This window comes from Trichomycterus rosablanca, chromosome 5 (genome assembly GCF_030014385.1).
Source record: "Trichomycterus rosablanca isolate fTriRos1 chromosome 5, fTriRos1.hap1, whole genome shotgun sequence".
In the NCBI taxonomy this organism is placed as follows: Eukaryota; Metazoa; Chordata; class Actinopteri; order Siluriformes; family Trichomycteridae; genus Trichomycterus; species Trichomycterus rosablanca.
In genome coordinates, this window is record NC_085992.1 from 31,192,055 (window position 1) to 31,215,567 (window position 23,513).

General features: G+C 37.2%; 1 protein-coding gene across 1 annotated transcript in view; it reads left to right on the top strand.

The window, feature by feature from the left end:
• The window catches only part of prkceb (protein kinase C, epsilon b), a 112,665-nt gene that overhangs the window by 57,707 nt on the left and 31,445 nt on the right, over positions 1-23,513 (top strand). Inside the window, exons 3-10 of the mRNA XM_062995975.1 lie at positions 1,568-1,730; positions 2,600-2,634; positions 2,744-2,832; positions 3,826-3,955; positions 5,195-5,337; positions 6,842-6,935; positions 7,032-7,246; positions 9,634-9,807. Of these exons, the coding sequence (XP_062852045.1) occupies positions 1,568-1,730; positions 2,600-2,634; positions 2,744-2,832; positions 3,826-3,955; positions 5,195-5,337; positions 6,842-6,935; positions 7,032-7,246; positions 9,634-9,807 (1,043 nt within the window). The remainder of the gene's footprint in view (positions 1-1,567; positions 1,731-2,599; positions 2,635-2,743; positions 2,833-3,825; positions 3,956-5,194; positions 5,338-6,841; positions 6,936-7,031; positions 7,247-9,633; positions 9,808-23,513) is intronic.

Below are 23,513 nucleotides of genomic sequence, written 5' to 3' on the forward strand. Positions count from 1 at the left end.
ATGGCAAAGTCAGGGATATATCAAATGTTGGGCTAATTGAAGTTAATCGTAGCACATGACTTGAATGCAGCAGACATGGGCAGCATAAAGACCTGAGTGACTTTTATAAGGGCCAAATCATTATGGCCCAATGACTGTGTTGAAGTATCCCAGAAACAGTGGGGGTCTTACAGCTATGTTAGCAGACAGGCTATTTGCCAGGTTTTAAGTTCCCATGGGAGCTCACACCCATGCCAAAACACAGAACCACCCACCTAATATGCTTTCAAAACAGCTCTGACCTGCCGAGACATCTAAATAACTCCTGTTCTACCTAGAACATTTATAGCATTTAACAGACACTTTAATATATTTATTCATTGTCAGTGGGTCTGTGTTGGTGGATCCAATTCACTGGGTGAAAGTAGTAAACACTACAGACAGGTCACCGGTCCATCACAGGGCAAACACACACATTGTGACCTTATATAAAGATAAGCAATTTATGGTTAAAGGCATTTCTTAGATACCCAACAAGGGCATCTTAGCAGAGGTGAGAACTGGCAACCTTCTGATTTACAGTCAAGGACTTCAACAGCTAGGCCAGCATCGCCCTAACAGAACATTGCCAGCAGGTCCTATAAGTCACTCAGGTTTTTGCTGATTATTTCTGCTGAATTTAATATGTATAATAACTATTTTACAAAAAGCACCAATATTAGCAATATTTTTTGAAGGCATGAGTTTCCTAAAGTCCTGTGTGCAAATACAGATGGGTTACAGAAACCTCTTCATATGTATTAGAGAAACTAAGCCAAGCACATAATGGTTTATAGAAAATCTGATTTATTTTTGTTCCATGTTCAGCCAAAATTTATAGTGGGTCATACTGACCTCAAGAGAAGATAAAAGCTGCAAGAACTCAAAGTTTTACTTAAATGGCAAGATTCACTGGACTGGATTTCTTTGTTAGGTAATACCATAGCTTACATTTGGCTGGGTTAAATTAGGGCTCTTTTAACCGATTAAAGCAAAATAAGAGATGCATAAATTGAAACAGCTGCAGTTTTTTATTGTAGAGCATCATGTCTTTTGTAGTTTTAAAATACCATCTTTCAAATGTATCAACTACCCTATTGATAATGATCACATTCCGATCTGCTTGTGCTTCTTAATGTTTGGAATATGTTTTGGGTCTATTTAAATTAATAACTTTAACTGCAACAAAACATATGAATCATGGACTCCTTAATTTATTGTGGTTACTCTACATTATCAGCAACAAAATGCATAGATAATGGTAAGGTCTTCATTACAAGTTTATTTGATTAAGCATTCATTGATTAAAATGGTAAGTGTTGTATGTTCACCTAACTTTTTTATCCAGGTAAGCCAACAACCTCAGAATTAATAATGCTATGCTGATAGACTTCTACCTAAAAAGACAGAATTCTGTAATAAAATCCAAAGGGGGGAAAGAATAATAAAATGATTAATCTTGGTCTCATTTTGACATCACAAAGACCTGGCATTGTAACACTGTGTACACCTTTTTAATATCCACTGTGTGTGTATTTATGTTTCTCAGCAGGAGGCTGTAAGAATGAAGAACGAGTCTTTCGAGAACGTATGCGGCCCAGGAAAAGGCAAGGAGCAGTGCGAAGACGAGTGCATCAGGTCAACGGCCACAAGTTTATGGCTACCTACCTGAAACAGCCAACCTACTGCTCACATTGCCGTGAATTCATTTGGTAAGTGTTTATGCTTCTGTTTAAATGTAACACATAGACAGGGCTAATGAATTAACAGAGTATTCACACTGCACCTCTTTAACACAGACACTGATAGCTTGTTAGGACAAAAACAGAAATAGCAGAATAAAAGCCTATTTACTAAGGCAAATTCCGAAAACGTTGGGACTGTGGGGAGACATGTAAATTAAAACATACAGCAATTATTTGATGATCCTGTATGTTTTGATAGACCCTGTATGTAGACCCAGATGCATTGATGTATTTATCCATAGCATCCAGTGTTTATGGGTAGCACCGAACCCACCATGATCCTTGTAACAGATGCAGTTGGTAAAAACAAGGGAATGATGAAAACATAGTGTGTTTTGAAAAGGAAGAGGTTGTTTGAAGTACCACTCTGGGTGCTTTATGTGTTACCAGTTTGTGGTACCAATTTAAGAACCACTGCTCTAATTACAATGGAAAAGTGTATATAAAAAAGTAAATATTGAGTAGATATGTCTTTATATATTTACATTCATGACAGAAACGGTAGTTCATCAGTTCACAAGTTCAATATCAAACACAGTCATGGACAATTTTGTATCTTCAATATACCTCACTTGCATGTCTCTGGACTGTGGGAGGGAACCGGAGCTCCCGGAGAAAACCCTCGCAGACACGGGTAGGAAATGCAAACTTCACACAGAATGAACCCGTACTGCTCCACCTGGGGATCGAACCCAGAACCTTCTTGCTGTGAGGCGACAAGAGCTACCCACTGAGCCACCATGCCGCCCTTTTATATCTATAGAAATAAAATGAATAAAATAAAAATATGTAAGAAAAACTGACATTTCTTCTCTCCCTTCCCAACCCCCAAACAGGGGTGTTTTAGGTAAACAAGGATATCAGTGTCAAGGTAAAATAAAACTCTTTTTATTCCTTATCTTTCTATAAGCATCTACTTGATCTTAGAGAGAAATGAAGGTCTGAAGTGAGCTTTTTTCTTCTTATTTTGTTACTCTTAGTGTGCACATGTGTAGTCCACAAACGCTGCCATGAGCTCATCATAACAAAGTGTGCTGGACTGAAGAAGCAGGAGGACACACCTGAGGAGGTGAGAATAATAGCAATGATAAACTATAACAACCATCTGCAATAAAATAAAAAAAATCTGTTTTGCAAAAAGAAATCAAAATGTAGCACAAAGCAAATTAACAATGTCTTAATATAATTCAATAATAATATAACAATATAATATAATATACTTCTGCTGTTGAATTTTTTAAAATACTGTAAACAAATGAAAGCTATTCTCACACACAGACACATGTTGTCACAGTGTGTCATACTTGAATGTTCCATGCAGTTGTAATTTAATTTTAAAATAATTTATATTACTTTAATAAGTTGGCAGTCTAGAATTGTAGTTAATTTTGCTTGTTTGTTTTTCTGTGATAATGATTAGAACTAAATCTACTTTGTCCTATTAAATACTTTCAAGATCTAAAATTACAGCTCAAATGATTAATTTGGTAAAATCTATTCAATGGCCTCATGTCCTCACAATTCCTCAAAAGTAATTCTGATTGGCTGCTGCTGTGTCCATATAAATAGGGTTGCACTTTGCATTGCACCAGTTACAAAGTGCATGCTACAGTGCATGTTTCCTTGCCAAGGTTGGTAAAACCAAAACGTCACCTTTCACTTAGAGGAACTTTGCAGGTCTGTCATGAAAGCTGTCTGTTAAAAGCTGCTAAAAAGCAGGTGTCACTGTTTACGGTCAAGCAAGCTTTATAACACCATTGGCTTAAAGGCTATAAAAACTCCACAAAGCTCAGCTAAATTTGGTTTCTGATTACACAAGCTTTTTTCAGCACTGCAGTCTTAAAGTCCATGGTGATTTAAAGTTTGCTTATCTGTCTATGGTGCTACCCATGTTCCCTAATGAGGAATTAGCATTAAAGAACTTGCTGCACTACTGCTTTGAACTGTGTCTTCACATAGTTCTCAGAAAGAAAGATAGAAGTTTGAGTACTACAGCTGCAGCAGTGCAGTCTTTTCCCTGGTTGATCCTCTGTGGTGATATGTTCTTGGTCTCCCCCTGCAGGTGGGCTCTCAGCGCTTCAGTGTGAACATTCCCCATAAATTCAGGATTCATAATTACAAAGTTCCTACTTTCTGTGACCACTGCGGCTCTCTGCTCTGGGGGTTTTTAAGGCAAGGATTGCAGTGCAAAGGTGGGAAAAACAACTCCTAAGCTTGGCAGAATATTAATAGAAATTTTTTATATTTTGAATTTTAATTAATGGGCAAGATGCACCAAATGTCATATGAGGAAATCAGACTTGGTGACTACTGGGTAGTTTTAATGGATTTCATTAATAATTTTTATGTAATTTCACGAAAACATGCACTTGCATGCATTTAAAAAATTTTGATTGATGCCATACTAAATAATTAAGGAATTCGATCATTTAAATTCATAAATTTGTGTTGGCTTTAAAAATAGCATCACTATTTTATTTTAATTTGTTTATTTTTTAATTAAAAATTTACTAAAAATTTCCAACCATTGTAAAACTATAATTGATGATACACTGATCAGCCATAACATTAAAACCACCTCCTTGTTGCTACACTCACTCTCCATTTAATCAGCTCCGCTTACCATATAGAAGCACTTTGTAGTTCTACAATTACTGACTGTAATCCATCTGTTTCTCTACATACCTTTTTAACCTGCTTTCACCCTGTTCTTCAATGGTCGGGACCCCCACAGGACCACCACAGAGCAGGTATTATTTGGGTGGTGGATGATTCTCAGCACTGCAGTGACACTGACATGATTGTGGTGTGTTAGTGTGTGTTGTGCTGGTATGAGTGGATCAGATACAGCAGTGCTGCTGGAGTTTTTAAATACCGTGTCTCACTGTCCACTCTATTAGACACTCCTACCTAGTTGGTCCACCTTGTAGATGTAAAGTCAGAGACGATCTCTCATCTATTGCTGCTGTTTGAGTTGGTCATCTTCTAGACCTTCATCAGTGGTCACAGGACGCTGCCCACGTGGCGCTGTTGGCTGTATATTTTTGGTTGGTGGACTATTCTCAGTCCAGCAGTGACAGTGAGGTATTTAAAAACTCCATTAGAGCTGCTGTGTCTGATCCACTCATACCAGCACAACACACACTAACACACCACCACCATGTCAGTGTCACTGCAGTGCTGAGAATGACCCACCACCCAAATAATACCTAATCTGTAGTGGTCCTGGGAGAGTCCTGACCATTGAAGAACAGCACAAAAGGGGGCTAACAAAGCATGCAGAGAAACAGATGGACTACAGTCAGTCAATGTGTGTAGAAACAAGGAGGTGGTTTTAATGTTATGGCTGATCGGGGTATATTTAATAAGAAAATAATAGTTACAATAGTTTTTAGTATACATTAATCTTTCACCTCTCTTTCTTTCCTCAGTGTGTAAGATGAACGTTCACAGACGCTGTGAAAGTAACGTAGCTCCTAACTGTGGTGTGAATGCACGAGGCATCGCCAAAGTGCTGTCTGACCTTGGGGTGACTCCCGATAAGATCTTCAGCAGCACACAGAGGAGGAAAAAGGCAAGCTGGAATTTCAAATGGGCATGCCTAATGCTGGAAATTACACTAATTACAGTTTAAACGGTTTTTGCTCTGTGCAGGCTCTGTGTAATTCAGGAGAAACAAACTATTGTACACAGAAATATAAAAAACACCATATTACACCACACAGTTACTTTAAAATTATTCTAATTTAGTGCAGAATAGACTTTCATTTACAGAGTTGCTTGGTGCTAATTTGCACATGCTTTTCTTATACTCCTCTGAGCATATTTCACTATTTCCTGTGCATTTTTCTACTTTCTATTGTAGTCAGAAATAGCATGTCACATTGCTTTGATAGGGAAAAAGCAATGAATGTTAAAATCTATGTGTATATCTTTTTTTCTTTTTAATTAACTTGCTAGTGTAAGTAAATTTTAATATATTCTGATTGCAGTTTATTAAGTACAGTAACCACAACAAACTGTTCTGTTATATGAAAACCCTATGTGGAGGTGAACAGCACAACATGAAACTCTGGTTTTCTTTTTCCAGTCTGTTTTCTTGTAACAGGACAGTTCTAATGGTGTTGTCTTTCATATTATGTCCACCTGCCAAAGTTTCAAACTTGATTGCTTTCTAATAATTAAATTGTTTAAAAAAAGTCAAGTTATTATCTTACCAAAAATTAACAGATTTGTCCCTTAGCAATCAATGACTATAATTAAATTTCAAACACTAACATTAGTCTTATACGTAAACGATGTATAGTAACTGAGAAATTCATGATGTATTTAACAGTAGAATAGTATTTATAAAATTGCTATCATTAACACAGAGATTTAATGTAACATTGTGCATTTGTGCAGCAGTTTGTTTTATGTTTTATAATTTTTCACAAGCTTTTTGACATAAAATACTCTATTTGTTCTTATGTCATTGTGTCTGTGGAAACTGTTTTTATGCTTGTTATAGTGACTAGTCCCTACGTAATGATGTTATAAAGAGAAAGAGCAAAATACATTAACACTGGTTTTTAAAGATGGGGAGAGGGGTCAGAGTCATTATTTACCATAATATACACCTTAAGAGAAAAGTACAATATAATGCCAATGGGGTCTGGTGGCTCTTATGTTATGGCAGTGGTTTACTGTCGTTTGATGTAATGATATCTGCAGACTTAAACATAATTAAAAACCTTTGGGAGTCTTTGGATTTACATGTTGTAAAAAGTTCACCACAGTAAACAAACCAGGTGTATAACATGGTAACGATACCATTCGTAATGTAGTACATAAAAATACTATGCTCACTTTGTGGTGTTTAGGCACAGATTGACTGACTGCTCTGACTTTCTGTCTTAAACACTATTTATTTTCTTATTGATTTTCTTGAAATTTGACGACCATAATATGAGTCTGGATTTTGGAGTATGCTCTTACACTAACATTAATTATTAGATCGACAGTTTTATCATTTCTTTTCTAAGAAAATTAGTCTGCAGACAAATGCACTCTCCAACGATTTTATTTTTTCAAAATAGATCAGTCAAGGGGGAGACCCTCAGCCTTTGCCAATATCTACAAACACAGAGGACGATCGTTCCAGATCAGCCCCTACCTCACCATGTGACCAGGGTAAGCACACACTCAACTGTAAACATCAATGCATGGATGCAGTATGGATTTGAATTATTTCACGTAGAATAGAAATGCATCTCTGTCCACATGCAGATATGAAGGATCTGGAGAACATCAGAAAGGCGCTTTCTTTCGATCACCGCGGCAATGATATTAAAGCAGAGTCGGCTTTGACCCCTGACGAGGATGGTTCAGGGGAGACAAGGGAAGGACGGCAGAATGGGGAGGTGAAGACGCCACAGTGTAAAAAAATGAATCTAGAAGACTTCAGCTTCATCAAAGTGCTCGGCAAAGGCAGCTTTGGCAAGGTGAGCCACTTACAGTTGTTTACAGTTACAGTCTGATCAAGTTTTTTTTTTATGTTAATAAGGTAGTGCTAAAATAAACTGGGTTCTCTTACATTTTACACCATTCATTTATCATTTACTCATTTTCACTAACCCATTCATCCTGGTCAGGGTTGCGGTGTGTCCGTGCTACCCAGAACCACTGGATGCAAGGTAGGAATACACCATGAACAGGGTGCTTATCTATTACAGGGCAACACCAATCACACAATCACTTACTCCTTCACTCACTACTGCTTTTGCAAGGAGGAAAGAAACTGAAATACTAAAAAAATCTTTACTGACTAAAGGCAGAAATCAAACCCAGGTTTAAAGGTACCATTTTGCTTTGTGAACCTATCTTATCAGCTAAGTGACCATTCTGACTGGTTTTTACATCATACGTAATATACACAGTATGGCAGTGTGTGGACAGCTCCTTACCAATTGATAACAAATAAAATAAATTATACACATCCAACTTTGTAGCAACAGTTTAGGGAAGGATCCAAAAAGACATGATCTGGTATGAAAAACCTATAGTGGTATGTGCAAAACACTAACCTGGAATGTAGATTGCCAGCTAGGCCTTCTAATCCAACATCAATGCCTGATAAAAATAATTTTCTTTTATATAATTAAAATCACTTAATGTGTTTCCTACACTATAGTCTTGATTTTGTTCTCAGGTGCTATATGCAGTCTTCCATTAGTCCAAGTTTTGGTTAAAATCCCAATTTCAGTTATTAACAATATCAAAAGTGTGTCACCCAAAAAATGTCAGTTCAGCAATGGTCCATTATAACAAAGGAAAAAGAAGAATTCAACCACTTTAGTGTTTTTATTAAATATACTGTGTGTATATAGAACAACTTCAAATTTACACACATCATGTGAAGTTAGAGTATATAAATACGGACAAAACTCTATATATTAGTAATGGAAAACATTTAACAAACTATTTTCATATGTTGTAATGTATGTATAGTGCATTAAAATAAATGATGTTCTAAGTATCAGTGATGAAGTTTTCATGCACTACATCTTCATCTGTATGTTGCAATCAGTTGTGAAGGTTGTATGAAGCAAATAGCAATCATGATAAAGGTTAAGAAGCTTATTTAAAGTTAACAGTTTAAATAAAAAAAGCTATAGAACAACATCTAAAACATTGAACACTTCTGCCAGTGTAGTTAGTTTGCAAATGAAACCACAAATCGTCCCTGGGTAGGTGCACCACAAGACTTAACAATGTTCTATCAGACTAATGGTAAGAAAATGAATCAGTACTACTGTATATGTCAATTATGTATTAGTTATAATTTGAAATATAAATGAACTATCTAATCATTCCCTATCCAGGTCAACCACTTCCTCTTCCCCAAAATAAAATGCAAAACCTTTGTCTTTCCTTTTTCCATCTCTATTCATTGGTGCTGCATGTGCTCTGTCGCTTTTAGAATCTCATGCTTTTAAGGGTCTATTTGTATACTGGAAAATTTGCAGTTCATTTATCTATTTTCTGTCTGAATTTGTATCTGAACTTTACTGTATGTTGACCTAAATTTGTCCCCTCAACTCCATGCCTTCAAAGTGTATATCTATATCTACATGTATCTATCTACGGTGTATTAATCTTCTATTTTCTATTTTCTAAGTTGCTTTGGTTGGGTGTCTTTTCAAGTGGTGTGTGTTTACATTTGGCAAACATTATATCACATTGGTTACCTATATTAAGTTGCTTTACTATTTTATTATTAATGAGTACATTGTATTCATCATCATCAGAATACTTTATTGGGCTGGGGTGTAGCCAATAACAGCAGTCATGGTGCAAACTGTGCATCAGATTAGTACATTTACTTCAACTGTATTGTAATATATATGATTCAAACTCTGCCACTTTTGGAAAATCTATGTGAGCAAATAGTCCAACAGTTTAAAAATGGACACCTTTAAAACTGCAATTTATGGTGAGGGGTACATCCACATTTAGTGCAACATCATGGCATCATCTTTTTCAGGGTCGTCAATTCAGCAAAACAATGCCAAGCCACAGCAGTAGGGCTGCATATTGATTTCTTTTTTACCTGAAACATCAAATGTCTTGTATTTGTTTTATTTCCTTTTTGTTCTGGAATTGGGGTCTTAAGTTTAATACAGTTTTGCTGTTAAATGCCTAATGACTTTCATTTAATACCAACAAATCAGATTGTTCAATAATTTGACTATTTAAAGGCTAAAAAATTTAATTGCTGTTTATGTCATTTTAAGTCTATGGCACTTTCTAATTCCAACAAGTTGCAGAATACTTCACTTGATTTTTCACTTGCATTGCATTTTGATACGATTGTATTTTGTGTTTTTAGGTGATGCTGGCTGAGCTCAGGGGTACAGATGAGGTCTATGCAGTGAAGGTGCTGAAGAAAGATGTGATTCTGCAGGATGATGATGTAGACTGCACTCTGACTGAGAAACGCATCCTGGCTTTGGCCAGAAAACACCCTTACCTGACCCAGCTCTTCTGCTGCTTCCAAACCAAGGTACAGTACCAACTTTTTTTTACCCTTAGCTCCTTAAAATCCACTTGGGACACTATTTACTAAAGATAATTATACATAACACCTGCAAAAATGATCCAGTGAAAGATACAACATATTAAAAAACGTTCCTCTCAAATGAGCACCTTCATGAAAATGATTTTGTAGATAGCAGTTGAGTATGTACATAATACAGTTAAAAAGAATGTACTCATCTGATGAACAATATGCACCATGACTGCTGTTGTTGACTACACCTCAGCCCAATACAATGAAATAATTAATAATACAATAGTAATGCCACTATATTCATTTAAAATTAAAGCTTCTAATTTCTTGACTCTGCATTTATAAATGTGAAACAAATGTATTTATATGAAAAAAAAAAATTAAGTGAAAAAGTATTTAAACCGTATTACAAATGTACAGTATATATTTATAGGCTAAATGAAGTAAATCAAGGGTTTTATAGTTAATTTTGTACTTGATTTCTGTATTTAAAAAGGAACTGTAAAACTATAGTTTGAAAAGATTTTACATAATGATTAGCAACTATGGAGCATCACATTTTGCGGCTGTTTTTTCAAAAACAGTACTGGGTCATTAAATAGGATTGATGTACCGGTACATATAAAAGAAAACGAAAGCTACTCCTCATCCAACAAATTAAACTTGAAAGTATCAGCAAAATAAAACCATGTAACCTAAAACATGAATCCACGACACGTGGTTTCTGAAAGGAAAGGGAAGGGTACTGGCCAGCTTAATATTTATGGAGGATTTTTGAGGTTTCAAGTCAGTACCTTTGTAATTATTAGAAATTAAAAGACAAATTGTTTTTTAAACATAATTTCTGGAAATTGCTTTTCAGTTATGTACTAAAGTAATTTTTTGGTGTTTGAATACCCTGTTCCATATTGTTTAAATAACCGTTTCCATTCACTGTATATACAATTACAAAGAACACTTGCTATAAACACAATGTACTGGTGCTGTGTTCAAGACCATTGCATTAATTAATTAATTAATTAATTCATTCATTGTCTGTTTTGCCACGGCTGTATCCTGGTCAAGGTCGCAGTGGATCTAATTAATTGGGCGAAATGCAGTTTACATACTCATTTAGTTTTAACCGGATGGTGGTGCCATTAATTCCACTAGGGGGCGATAAAAGCGCATAGCACTGTTTTATACAGTCCATTAAAAGGAATAATGTGGCGTGCACACAATACATGATCTTACATAAGCGTTAAATACATATTTATGTAACACATATAATAACTGGTGAGAAATAATCATTACAAGTAGTAATTATTAAAAAACAGTGAGATTATTTTAAACAGGACAGCACCCCTGTATATGACTGATATAACTTTAGCACTTATATTTTAGATTCCTTAAATAAACAGATAGATCTTTTGCCACATTATTGTACTACTGGTTAAAGTCAACAAAATCATTGCATTATTGATGTGTTGTCTGCATCATCCTACTTTTAATAATCTAAGACACTCTGATGTTTTCATCACTAATTTCTTGATAGCATTTTGAATGTGTTGCTTCCTCAACTTGTCCACACCTTCGGACTGTTATGATGCTCTCTTTACCATGCATTACAGAGGGGATTTGGGTTTTTTGTGTGTGTCGGTCAACTGTTTTATTTCTTTTTAAACAAAGCATTGTGTATTATTGCCAAAACAATTAATCCATTTATCCAAAAATTTATATCTATCTAATATCTGTATCTTTTTTCTATTTTAATTTAAATTGATTATTATTATTATTCTACATTTATCTATTTATTGACAGATATCAGAAACTGCAGAATATTTTTAAAATCCTTTTTGCCATTTATTACATCGTTTAATATTGTTCATTGTGATTTTGGTATAATCTTTCCAGGAGGCTCACTGCTAGGGAGAGTAGAAGTACTACTAAATGGTACTAAAGAAAAGTAAAAGTCTTTAAAAATAGTATTACACCTTAAGCTTTTACTGTAAAACAGATAACCCTCCTCTTAACTAGAGTCTCTGTCGTTCATGTTGACTTAATGTGCACTTTAAGGTCTTGTATCTGTAATTTGTAGCAGCCGTCACCTCAGATGGCCTTGTTTATCTCGGCTTAGACCTGCAGTCAGCTGTAATGATGGCATCCTACTCCCCTCTAATTTATTTATTTCTACAGTTTCCTCAAACAAGCCCAAGAACATTGTGTTCTGGCACCCGAGGGGAGAGGGAGGGGACATGGGGTGGGTGGTGCAGGGTTAAGGAGAAAAGACGAATGGAAAGGGGTTGTGAAACAGCCGGGGAGTGTGGACAAAGTAAGCTTCCGTATGGGTGATGGCAGAAGATGGGGAATGGGCCTGTTCTGAAGTGTGGTATCTGACATGATAAGTTATGTGCAGTCCACTGCAATGGTACCAACAGCACCATTGATAGTGCAGTAATTGGGCTAATTAGTAGCTATATTTGATTTAGAACAGAGCCAAAATGGTACTTGTCATTTTAAACATTTTAACCATCTACTGTTATTAGTAGGCAGGAGGGCGGCACAGTGGCTCGGTGGGTAGCACTGTCACCTCACAGCAAGAAGGTCTTGGGTTTGATTCCCAGGTGGAGCAGTCCTGGTCCTTTCTGTGTGGAGTTTGCATGTTCTCCTTGTGTTTGCGTGGGTTTGCTCCAGGAGCTCCGGTTTCCTCCCACAGTCCAAAGACGTGCAAGTGAGCTAAACTGAAGATACTAAATTGTCCATGACTGTGTTTGATATTCAAAACTTGCACTGATGAATCTTGTGTAACCAGTAACTACCTGTCCTGTCATGAATGTAACCAAAGTGTGTAAAACATGACGTTAAAATCCTAATAAATAAATAAATAGTGGGCAGGAGGACATAGTGCTTATTATATATTTTATATATTTCTAAATGTAAGCAGAGCTTGTACAACTGACAAAAGGCATATTCAAAACTACAACTTAACAACAAATACTCTAGCCTAATATTTCATTCTTGGTCTATCTTTTTACACTCGTTGTTTTTAATCCTTTTCTTAGCTAATGGGCTTATTAGTTGTCTGTACTCTGATCTAAAATAGGTTGATTGTTGCAGACCTTACATAACGGGGTCATGATCCTTATCAGCCCTGATGTCTATTCCATATGCTGTTTGTTTTCTTTTTCCAAACACACACACACACACACACACACACAATGTTGTATCAGTTCACTTCTACCAAATTCTCCCCTATCTTTATGCTCTTTGATTTTGACTCGATCTCTTTTTATTTCTTGATTTCTGACTTGGTTCTGTTCCTAAATAAACATTAGTGGTTTGTGCATTTTAGTAGGTCGTTATGGGCTTAGTGTTGCTGCTGATTTACTTAGAATAATTCCACAAATACCAACATGCAAAGTATAAGTGAAACAATATGTGCATCAGTTTTGGTGGCCAAGTTCAGATCTCAAATAGCAGGTTGTCAAGCATCCAGGTGAAAACGGCACAACAAACTGCAGCGAAAGTGTGTAATGCTTAATCGAATTACTACATTTGGTGAGGCACGGTAGCTAAGTGGGTAGCACTGTCGCCTCACAGCAAAAAGGTCCTGGGTTCGATCCCCAGGTGGGGCGGTCCGGGTCCTTTCTGTGTGGAGTTTGCATGTTCTCCCCGTGTCTGCGTGGGTTTCCTCCGGGTGCTCCGGTTTCCTCCCACAGTCCAAAAACATGCAAGTGAGGTGAATTGGAGACACTAAATTGTCCATGACTGTGTTCGATATAACCTTGTGAACTGATGAACCTTGTGTAATGAGTAACTACCGTTCCTGTCATGAATGTAACCAAATAGTGTAAAACATGACATTAAAATCCTCATAAACAAACAAACAAACATTGCTTTTTTTTAAGTTATTACATTTGAATGTTGATTAAATATTATTTGGCATTACTGAGAAACAAGTAGCACAGTTGTGAAATTAACCATGTGAATTCTTTTGTGAATAATAAGGGTCAGTTTCCCTTAAGTCTTATCCTCTCCATTAAAGTACATGCTCAGATAACTTTAAATATGTGAATTTCATCCAGTCATCAGAAGTTTAAATTAATACATACAAATTGTAGTTAAGATTGTGAGAAATTCTGCACTGATTACAGGTTTTTGCTTGAGATGTGTTTGCTGGGGCTGTCTGCTGTCTGCTTGTGCAAATGTTTCATGTCCTAATCAGATCTTATTGAATAAAAGCAGGTGAACAGACGTGTGTATGCTTTTCTCCTTTTTTCTCCCCCTTTGCTCTTTACCGTCTCTCTCATCAGTTCTTTGTTGCACCACACACAGTGTACCAGGTTGACCTCATGTTAACATCATTTCTTCCTTCGCTCCATTTAATGTTCCCTCTATGTCTAATTTGCCATGAGGCAATGCCAACAACACCACTGCTCTGACCTGGGCACGTTTCTGTTCTTTGTCCAAAATGAACAACATTAACCAAGCCACACACACACACAACTGTGGCTGCATGAATAATAGCCCTATTTTATTTAACATTGTATGTGTTTTTAAAGGGAAAAAAGTTAAATAAATGCAAAAAAAAAGAAATAATTATAAGCCAATAATTAGTTACCTTTTGCAACATTTGTTTTATGAAACATTATGTTTAATGTTAATAAACAAACCTAAAATCCTTATTCTACTTATTATAAGTGGATTCCATGTCCAAATGTTCAGATCCCTTAACTTTTTAAACACTGTGTATTGTGGGTTTGAATTTGTATGAATATAATTGTCCCAGTCAGCCTACACTTGGAAATGAAAACATGTTCTTTGAACATTAATTAACTATTAGTTAACTAAAATCTCTTATTTATATTTTTTTATTCCATTTAGTGATGTGTAAAAGCAATTACAGCTGCAAGTCTTGATATATACATCTCTACAATTTTTACGTAATCTGATTTGGGCAGTTTATTCCAGTCTTTATGGTAGATCATCATTAGCATTTTTAGACTGAATGAGCTGTCTACTCACAGGTTAAGTTTGATGAAGTTTAGGTCTGAACTTAAGTCTTAAGTCTCAAGGACATTCAGAGACCTCTTCCAAAACCACTCAAGTGTTGTTTCGGCTTTATGCTTTAATTCGTTGTCATAAAAAGCCTGATTTGGAACAGAGGATGCATGTATTTGTCCCTTAACTCTTACCAGTCTCCCTGCATCTGAGAAGCACCCTAATAGGAATGATGCTGCCACCACCATGTTTCACCGTTGGGATCATATTAACCAGGTGATTGGTGGTGCTTGTTTTTTGTTTGCTGTCCCAAAGAGTTTTCATTTTATCAGATCTTGTGGAGCTCTTTTAGAGTTCTTTCTTACCTCCGTAACTACAGCTTTCCTGATACCCAATGCCCAGTTTTAGGAGGGTTCAATATATTAATGTTAAGTGTATTTGAAAAAAAGAAATAAAGCCTTAGACACAGTTTTATATACTGTGATCTATATCTTTAATTCATATTACAACAGATGGATTTAATTTTAGTTCTAGACACATCTCAAGAATGCAGCAAAGAGTATGGATAACTTCTTTGAATAAATTAAACATAGAGACATAAACAATTATCAGTGGGCTGTTGGGTTTTCTCCAGCCTAATTTGATTGCAGAATTAAATGTAAGCTTTGTTATGTACTTTTGAGGGGGAAAACTTTACCTGAGAAGTCAGCTATGCTTTTCTTAGGGCGAAAATGTTTCACTGTTTTATTGTTTGAAGCTGGAACTAAATAATATTTGGCAACCTAGAAGGGTTTTTTTTTTGTGAAAATGCATCAAACAAGTCAAATATAGTACTAGCACTTAGTTATTGACATTGGGCTAATTGTAATTATTAAAATTGTAGGTCTGTGTTTAAGTCAGTAGTTGTTTTTTTTTATTAGCTAAGCCTGCCCAAGCACATTTTAGTAGTTTAATTAATAGTTTTTTTCTTTTTTTAATAACGTTTGAGTTTCCCTATTTGTTAGGTGACTATTTATGAATTGAATGTTTTTTTTTAAACAAAAGAATTGTTGCAGGCAGAATTGTTCTTTTTTGAACAATGCAGTTTTTATTAATATATTTTACCTATCATGTTGGTGGATGTTGGTGAACCCAGGCCCGTTTACAACATTTTTACATGATAAAAAAGTGTTATAGCTTGACAACAATAGTATAAAATGACGTGTACATGTCAGGAGGTGTAGGCAGGCATGCTGATGAAGTATGGACAAAGAGACGGTTTTAGCCAATAACTCTGTACTGACAGTGGTAGCTCAGTGGTTAAGATACTGGACTAGTAATCTGAGGGTTGCAGGTTCAGTAGCCTACATGATGCTTATTTGTCCACTTTTTAAGATTGGGTTAGCTACCTAACCATTAGCCTGTGGGTTATATGCTGAGGTAAAACCAAAATTGATATTGAGTCATTTATTGAATGCTTTGCTACACATTAAAGATGAATTGTTTACCTTGGTTGGTGACTACATTCGTAGGTAAACCATATAATCAAGACACATGACTGAATAATGCATATACTCTTTGCTAAGAAGTAGGTATTCAGATGAGGGCAATGAGTCAGCAGCCATTTAAAAACCAGTGTCTCTCAGTATAGTGGTGAAACTTTGACTGAGGTAGATTTGTGATAGTCAGTAGCAAGGTGTAAGCAGAGGTGTTGTACCTCTCTGAACACCAGACAGCTGGTCGTGGGTAACTAAGGTTTTTAATTTTGGTTTCATTAAGCATATCGTAGAGTATTTGCAGTGGATTCAGAAAGTAATTAGACCTCTTTATTTGAAGTGTAGATTGATATAAAATAGCAATTATATAAATGTAATTTGTTCAAATTTCTTTCACCATTTGCCTTTCTCTTATTACAACTAGCAACTAGTAACATCCTTGCAACTGCCTGGAATAACATATCAACCACCTTGAACTCTATAGCAAGTACTTAAACACTGCTCATCACCCAGAACATTAAAATAAAGTACCAGTAAGACCCTGTAAACACCAGGGAATTGATAAAGATGCACAACCACTGTGATTTCAGGAAATGTATTCATCATTCTATTCTATTTTATTCTATTCTACTTCTCCACTTTTTTTGTCTTTCCTCTACACATACTCAGAACTTTGCAATACAGGAGGTTATTGTTTTTTTGCTGGCTTGTACATGAAGCTTGACAGCAGTTTGGAGTTCTCCCAGGAGTCTTGGCTGTACTCCCAACACCTTTATTTCTGTTGTTCCTTCATTAATCTCAGAGTTTGATTGCAGCAGCTTGTTCAGTATCCATGTCCCTGGCCAAACCTGCAATCAAAAGGATAATCAGACCACTGTGAAATGCAGGTCATCTCAAACAAAGATGCAGGTGGTGATTTATATTCCAGGGACTGTCACGCATTAATCAAAGTATTGATTACATGCATGCATTAATAGAGAAATTGCTGAGGAAAATCTGTATATGTGGAATTGCTCTTAATGTTGTTGGGTGGTAGAGATGGAATTTGCTTGTAAGGAAGGCTAACCTTTGAGCCTCACCCTGATATGTTCTGTAAAAACATTTGTGCATTAAAGTGACCAAAAAAGGAATGGTAAAATTTAGGTTGAAAAACCCTTATGTGACAGATGTTTGTTTATTTTAAAATTAAAGGCCTATTGTATGTGAACTGCAGCTGAAGTGTATGCATTAATGAATTATGGGACAATAAGTAAGACAAAACAGAGGAGTATGTTTAGTGACAGACTGCTGTCACTGAGCTACTCCACAGACAGTCTAAAATGGTTCTTTTGCACCCATAGCCATTAGGCTCTACAACTTCAGCATTCTGGGACAGCGGGTGATAGCTAGGACTGAGGGCCCTACATGTAGCCATGTATGTATGTGTATATACAGTACATGTATATACATCGATCAGGCATAACATCATGACCACCTTCCTAATATTGTGTTGGTCCCCCTTTTGCTGCCAAAAAAGCCCTGCAACTGTGATGCACTGTGTATTCTGACACCTTTCTATCAGAACCAGCATTAACTTCTTCAGCAATTTGAGCCACAGTAGCTCGTCTGTTGGATCGGACCACACAGCCTTTGCTCCCCACGTGGATCAATGAGACTCGTCCGGTTTACCACTGTTCCTTCCTTGGGCCACTTTTGATAGATACTGACCACTGCAGACCGGGAACACCCCACAAGAGCTGCAGCTTTGGAGATGATCTGAACCAGTCACCAGTCACATCTTGGCCCTAATTAAACTTGTCCATTTTTCCTGCTTCTAACACATCAACTCTGAGGATAACATGTTTACTTGCTGCCCTATATAACCCACTAACAGGTGCCGTGATGAAGAGATAATCAGTGTTATTCATTTCACCTGTCAGTGGTCATTATGTTATGTCAGTGTATGTGTACTTAAGTATATCAATTTTCACTCAAATCCTTCCTCTATCTAAATATACAGGTTTAAAATTATGTTGGTTTTTACACCCTTGCAGGTTTTAAATGATGAGGATATACACATTTCATTTGCTTAGTTTAATATAGTGGACACATTCGTGTGCATCATTACATACACTTTATTATGTCTTTAAAAAATGTAATTTAATTAATTGATAGCTTGACTATAATGTGTCTTATCTTAAGGCCCATTTGTTTGCTGCCGCCTTCGCGCTGCCACCAGGCGATGCTCAAATCTGGTTGAATGTGGATAGATCTGTTGACCCTTAACTATTTGTCAAGCTCACAAATTAAACAAATATTAGAAATTGGTATTAATATGTAATAGACCACTGAAGTGGTGTCGTCATTTTGTAGGCCACGCCATGTTGTTATGCCCATATTTGGTAACCCGGGTCTAAGAGAAATTTTGAATGGGAAATATGAATGGAGATTTCGCAAATTGCCTCTCTCGGATCCTGTAGTCATAAAAAATGTTCCAAAGCTGTTAAGTTTTGTTTTATGGAGATTCTTCTGTCTATTATCACTGGATCCTCTGAATTATGAAGTCGTTAAAGTATGAAAATTGCTACATGTAAGCTAATGCTACTGCACACTGAATTGACGTCACTAAACTGGAAGCCTCTTAATGTTTTCTTTTTTCTTTCTTTTATAAGCCTCTTAAATAACCGCACGAAGCAGCGCGATTCACCAGAGTAACAGTGGAGTGATATTCACAAGTTTTGGTTGATATTTTTAGTAGGTAGCTACATTAAAGTAGAAAGCGAGAAAGAAAAGGATGTTACGCCTTTGGTTGTACTCAACAAAAGCAAGCTGCTCGTTCCGTTGATTTGATTGGTGTAGTTCAGTGACGTCTAATTAATGTGCAGTAGCATTAGCTTTCGTGTAGCATTATTAGTATTACGACCGACCCTTTAACAACCTCGTAATTCAGAGGATCCAGCGATGTACAGGAGAAAAATGTACACAGGACAAAACGTACAGGGTTCTGAAAATGTTTATTTAGCACAGGATGCGTTAGAGTCGATTTTTTGAAAACCCCATTCAAATTTCCTATAGGAAATCTGAGTTAGACCCAGGTCTCCAAATATGGGCATAACGAGGACTACAGAATGACGCACAACTTCAGTGGTCCATGGCAATTGTGTAAATCTGTGTAGGTTTGTTCTGCTTCACTTAAATTGCCTACAAAACAAATTGTGATAGCTAGACGACTGGGTCAGAGCATCTCCAAAACTGCAGCTCTTGTGTGGTCTGCAGTGATCAGTATCTATCAAAAGTGGTCCAAAGAAGGAACAGTGGCCTCCAAATTCCCCAGATCTCAATCCAATCCAGCATTTGTGGGATGTGCAGGACAAACAAGTCCGATCCATGGAGGCCCCACCTCACAACTTACAGGAGTTAAAGGAGCATCTGCTACCAGATACCACAGCACACCTTCAGGGGTCTAGTGGAGTCCATGCCTTGACCTGTCAGGGCTGTTTTAACAGCAAAAGAGGGATGAACACAATATTAGGAAGGTGGTCATGATGTTATGCCTGGTCGGTGTAAATTATTTGTATTTGCTTTAATAATGATGCATGTCTGTGTTCTGTCCCAAGAAAAGCTGACTGTGATTTGCTGTACAGCCTAAATAAAAACACTTGGTCTCTGTCTCACAGATGTAACAATAGCTCTCATTTATTACAAATAGCCTCCACTGACCGAGGCTTCATTCAGCACAAAGGTTTTTAATTACAATCATTCATTACTGAATGAAGTATGCATTATAATATCAGTCTTTGTCATGCTGATGGGTTTCCAAATCCTGAACTGGATCAACGCTTTCTTGTCAGCTACTGGCTACACATGTGTGTTCATCACCCACCATGCTACATTTACCTCAACAAGCTTTGTCCCCCCCGCCCCGTATGTGTTTCTCTGAGTACAGTCTGTTCCCAAACACTGTTTTGTATGTAGCACATCAGCATGTTAAGGCCTGAACCAGTCTGAACAACTCAATTAAGAGCTCCAGCATGAGAGAGATGTGTAAACAGAAACCCATCAGCGCTGTGTTTGTTCACTTTTTGGGAGGTGAGAACTTTTTCTGTGATAATGAGATTTATAAAGCACTCTTACTGGGTACTGGCAACATTTTTGTGTATTTTTTCTGGAGAAATAGAAGCCCATGGTGGGTACTATTTGTGTTGTCTGTAGGTTTGGTGGATTTTTTTCTTCCTCAAAGCTTTAAATCCTCAGGTGGCTCACAGTTGTACAGCTAGTAGGGTGGATGTTGGACAGCACCAAAGTCCAGGTGTTCAAACATTCACTTTATTTATCGTCTGTGAAGTGAGTGGAATGTTTTCTCGGTGTGGATGTCATTTCCTCTTGGCAGTTTGGTTTCCTCTCACCTCTCAGAAGGTGGATTGGCTGCTCAAAATGGTCCCAAGGTGTGAGTGAGTCAATGTGCTGTGCTTTGTAAAGATTCTGTGTCCTGTCTAGGGTGTATGCCTGTTTTAGGCTTGGGTATTTGGAGCTGTCACTGTACCCATTGCAGCCCTACCTAAGATGAGGCAGTTATTGAAAATAAATGAATAATTCTCCTCCTGAACACCTGCACAACTAACATCCTGGCTGAGGAGCATCACAGACAAGCTCACTTTAATCACAGTTGATCTCATTATTGAATATATTATTCATGAATTCATTTTCATTGTTTGCTTTGTCCTGGGATCAGGGTCATAGTCGACACACAGCCTGGACAAGGGAACAATTTATTGTAGGGCAACACACACTTAGGCATTTACTTACTCACATCTAGAGGCAATTTACAGCTTCAAGTCTATCTACAAACAAGATTTTAGCAGGTGAGAGGAAACCACAATACCTAAAGCAGACCCTCACAGTGACCAGAGACAATGATAATATCCAAATGTTGTTGTGTGGCACTCATGTTATGCCAAGTTCGCACTACATGACTTTCCAAGTCGTCAGGTCGCTGTACAGTTCACACTACATGGCTGGATCTCTTGCAATCGGAAGTCTTTTAAGTCATTGTGTATTTCCCACTACACGACTGATAGGCGATAGGGGATTACACACTACACGATCTATCACCAACTGGAATCGCAGGCGAGTCTATCTGGTCTCCCAAACTATGTTTTGTCACAAAAACACACGCAAGAAGTGACGAGGGGTTTAATGATACCACGTCCAAAAATGCACGTCAACAATAAGCGAGCGATCAAAGTTGTTTGTGCGCTGATGTGCAGCGTAAAAGCAAGCAGTAAAAATAAATGAATCCGAGTGGATTGGGCTACACGACCAGCAGGGATCATCTGTTCTGTAGTGAGTTGGAGGTTAATAAATATTTTTTGCAATGCATTGTTGGTATTATGGTTTGGCATGGACGATAAGATCACAAATACTGTAAAGCTTGTGTGTGCTGATGTATTCTAATAGAAACTATATTATGCCCCTGTCCCACGTTTTTACATTCCTCCCCTGGGTTTCCCCTCACCCCGTATCCTGCGTTCTCATTGGCTGTAGTTCGACATAGCACTCGCTGCCACGCGCAACCTGCTCGCAACACCTTTCACACTACATGATTTTGAGTCGGTGACTGGTTCAGATATTTAACATGCTAGATATTTTTCTCGAGTCGGCGAACCGCTCTGATCGAGTCTTTGAACAGTTCACACATAGCGATCTAGAATCGATTTTTGAGCCCCGAGCAAACACTGAGTTGCTTTTGAGCTGCCACATCACAATCAGGGCAAAAATCGTGTAGTGTGAACTAGGCATTAGTTTATTATTAGTTAGAAAAATAGATTTACATTTACAGCAGATGCTTTTTTTTCCAAATCAACTTACAATTATAACTGGATACATTTTTGAGAGGGCCTTGGTTAGGGGCCCAACAGTGGCAATTTGACAGTGGTGGGGCTTGAACCGGCAACCCTTTGATGACTAGTCCAGTACCTTAATCACTGAGCTACCACTAGATGGCTTGCACAATGGTGTAGCACTGGCAATTCTGCAGTAATGCATAAACCTGTAGCTAGCCCTGTATCCAGTTTATTCAGCCTCAATAGACTGTTTTTCTATCTGGGTTTTTTGTGAAGACATTGAGATAAAGTGATAACCAACCATACACACTTGAGTTTTGAGAGACTCCTTCAAATCATCCATCATTTTGTGATTGCCGGAAGCATTTACAAATTCTCTGGATAAAAGCACAAGAACGACTAAACACAGGGTTGGCGGTGGTCATGGAGATTTTCCAACTCTGCAGCAATATTTGCTTGTGAAATCTCAACTGGTTATCCAGAAATTACTAAAATTAGCAGACCACCCTTGTGTTCTTCGAAAATCAAGATTTGGGTTTGTAACATCCTTGGGAGCAGAGGGAAAAACATCTGCACAGTTAATTGGGATAGGAATAGATATCAGGTAGCACATGTAAAGCTCATCATGTAAAACTAATAGGGTTTAATTATGTCTTTGCACTGTGTGTTATTTACCTTTATGACGAGTGCCTACTGTTACAGATATAAGATATGTTCTACTTTTGACTAGGTTTCCTACATGTCATATGTGTGGTTGAATGTAAAATTTACATACACATATAGGGCACACATACAACGATCAGCCATAACATTATACCAGCACAACACACTAATGCACCAACACCGTGTGCACTGCAGTGCTGAGAATGATCCACCACCCAAATTATACCTACTCTGTAGTGGTCTTTTTATGGTTGTCTCCGACACATTTGTCCCAGCCTACATCAGGTCATCCTGTAAGTCTTAAGCAGTGACTCATGGGTTTTCTTTTGTTCTTCTGATAAGATTGCTAAAGCTTCTGGATGAAATTTTGGGCTTTCTCCCACAGCCAATCAGGTTTGCTGCTGTGAACTCCGAATGTTGTTTCCAGCAATGAATTATTCTTATAGAACCCCAAATCAGAAAAAGTTGGGACAGTATGGAAAATGCAAATAAAATAAAAATGCAGTGTTCCTTACATTTACTTTGAATTTTATTTGATTGCAGACAGTTTGAACCCAAGATATTTCATGTTTTATCTGTTCAGCTTCATTTTATTTATTAATAAACATCCATTCCTGCATTTCAGGCCTGCAACACATTTCAAAAAAAGTTGGGACGGGGGCAATTTAGGGCTAGTAAGGAGATGAAAAAACTAAATATTGGTGTGATTCTAAACAGGTGATGTCAACAGGTGATTGTAATCATGGTTTGGTACAAAAGA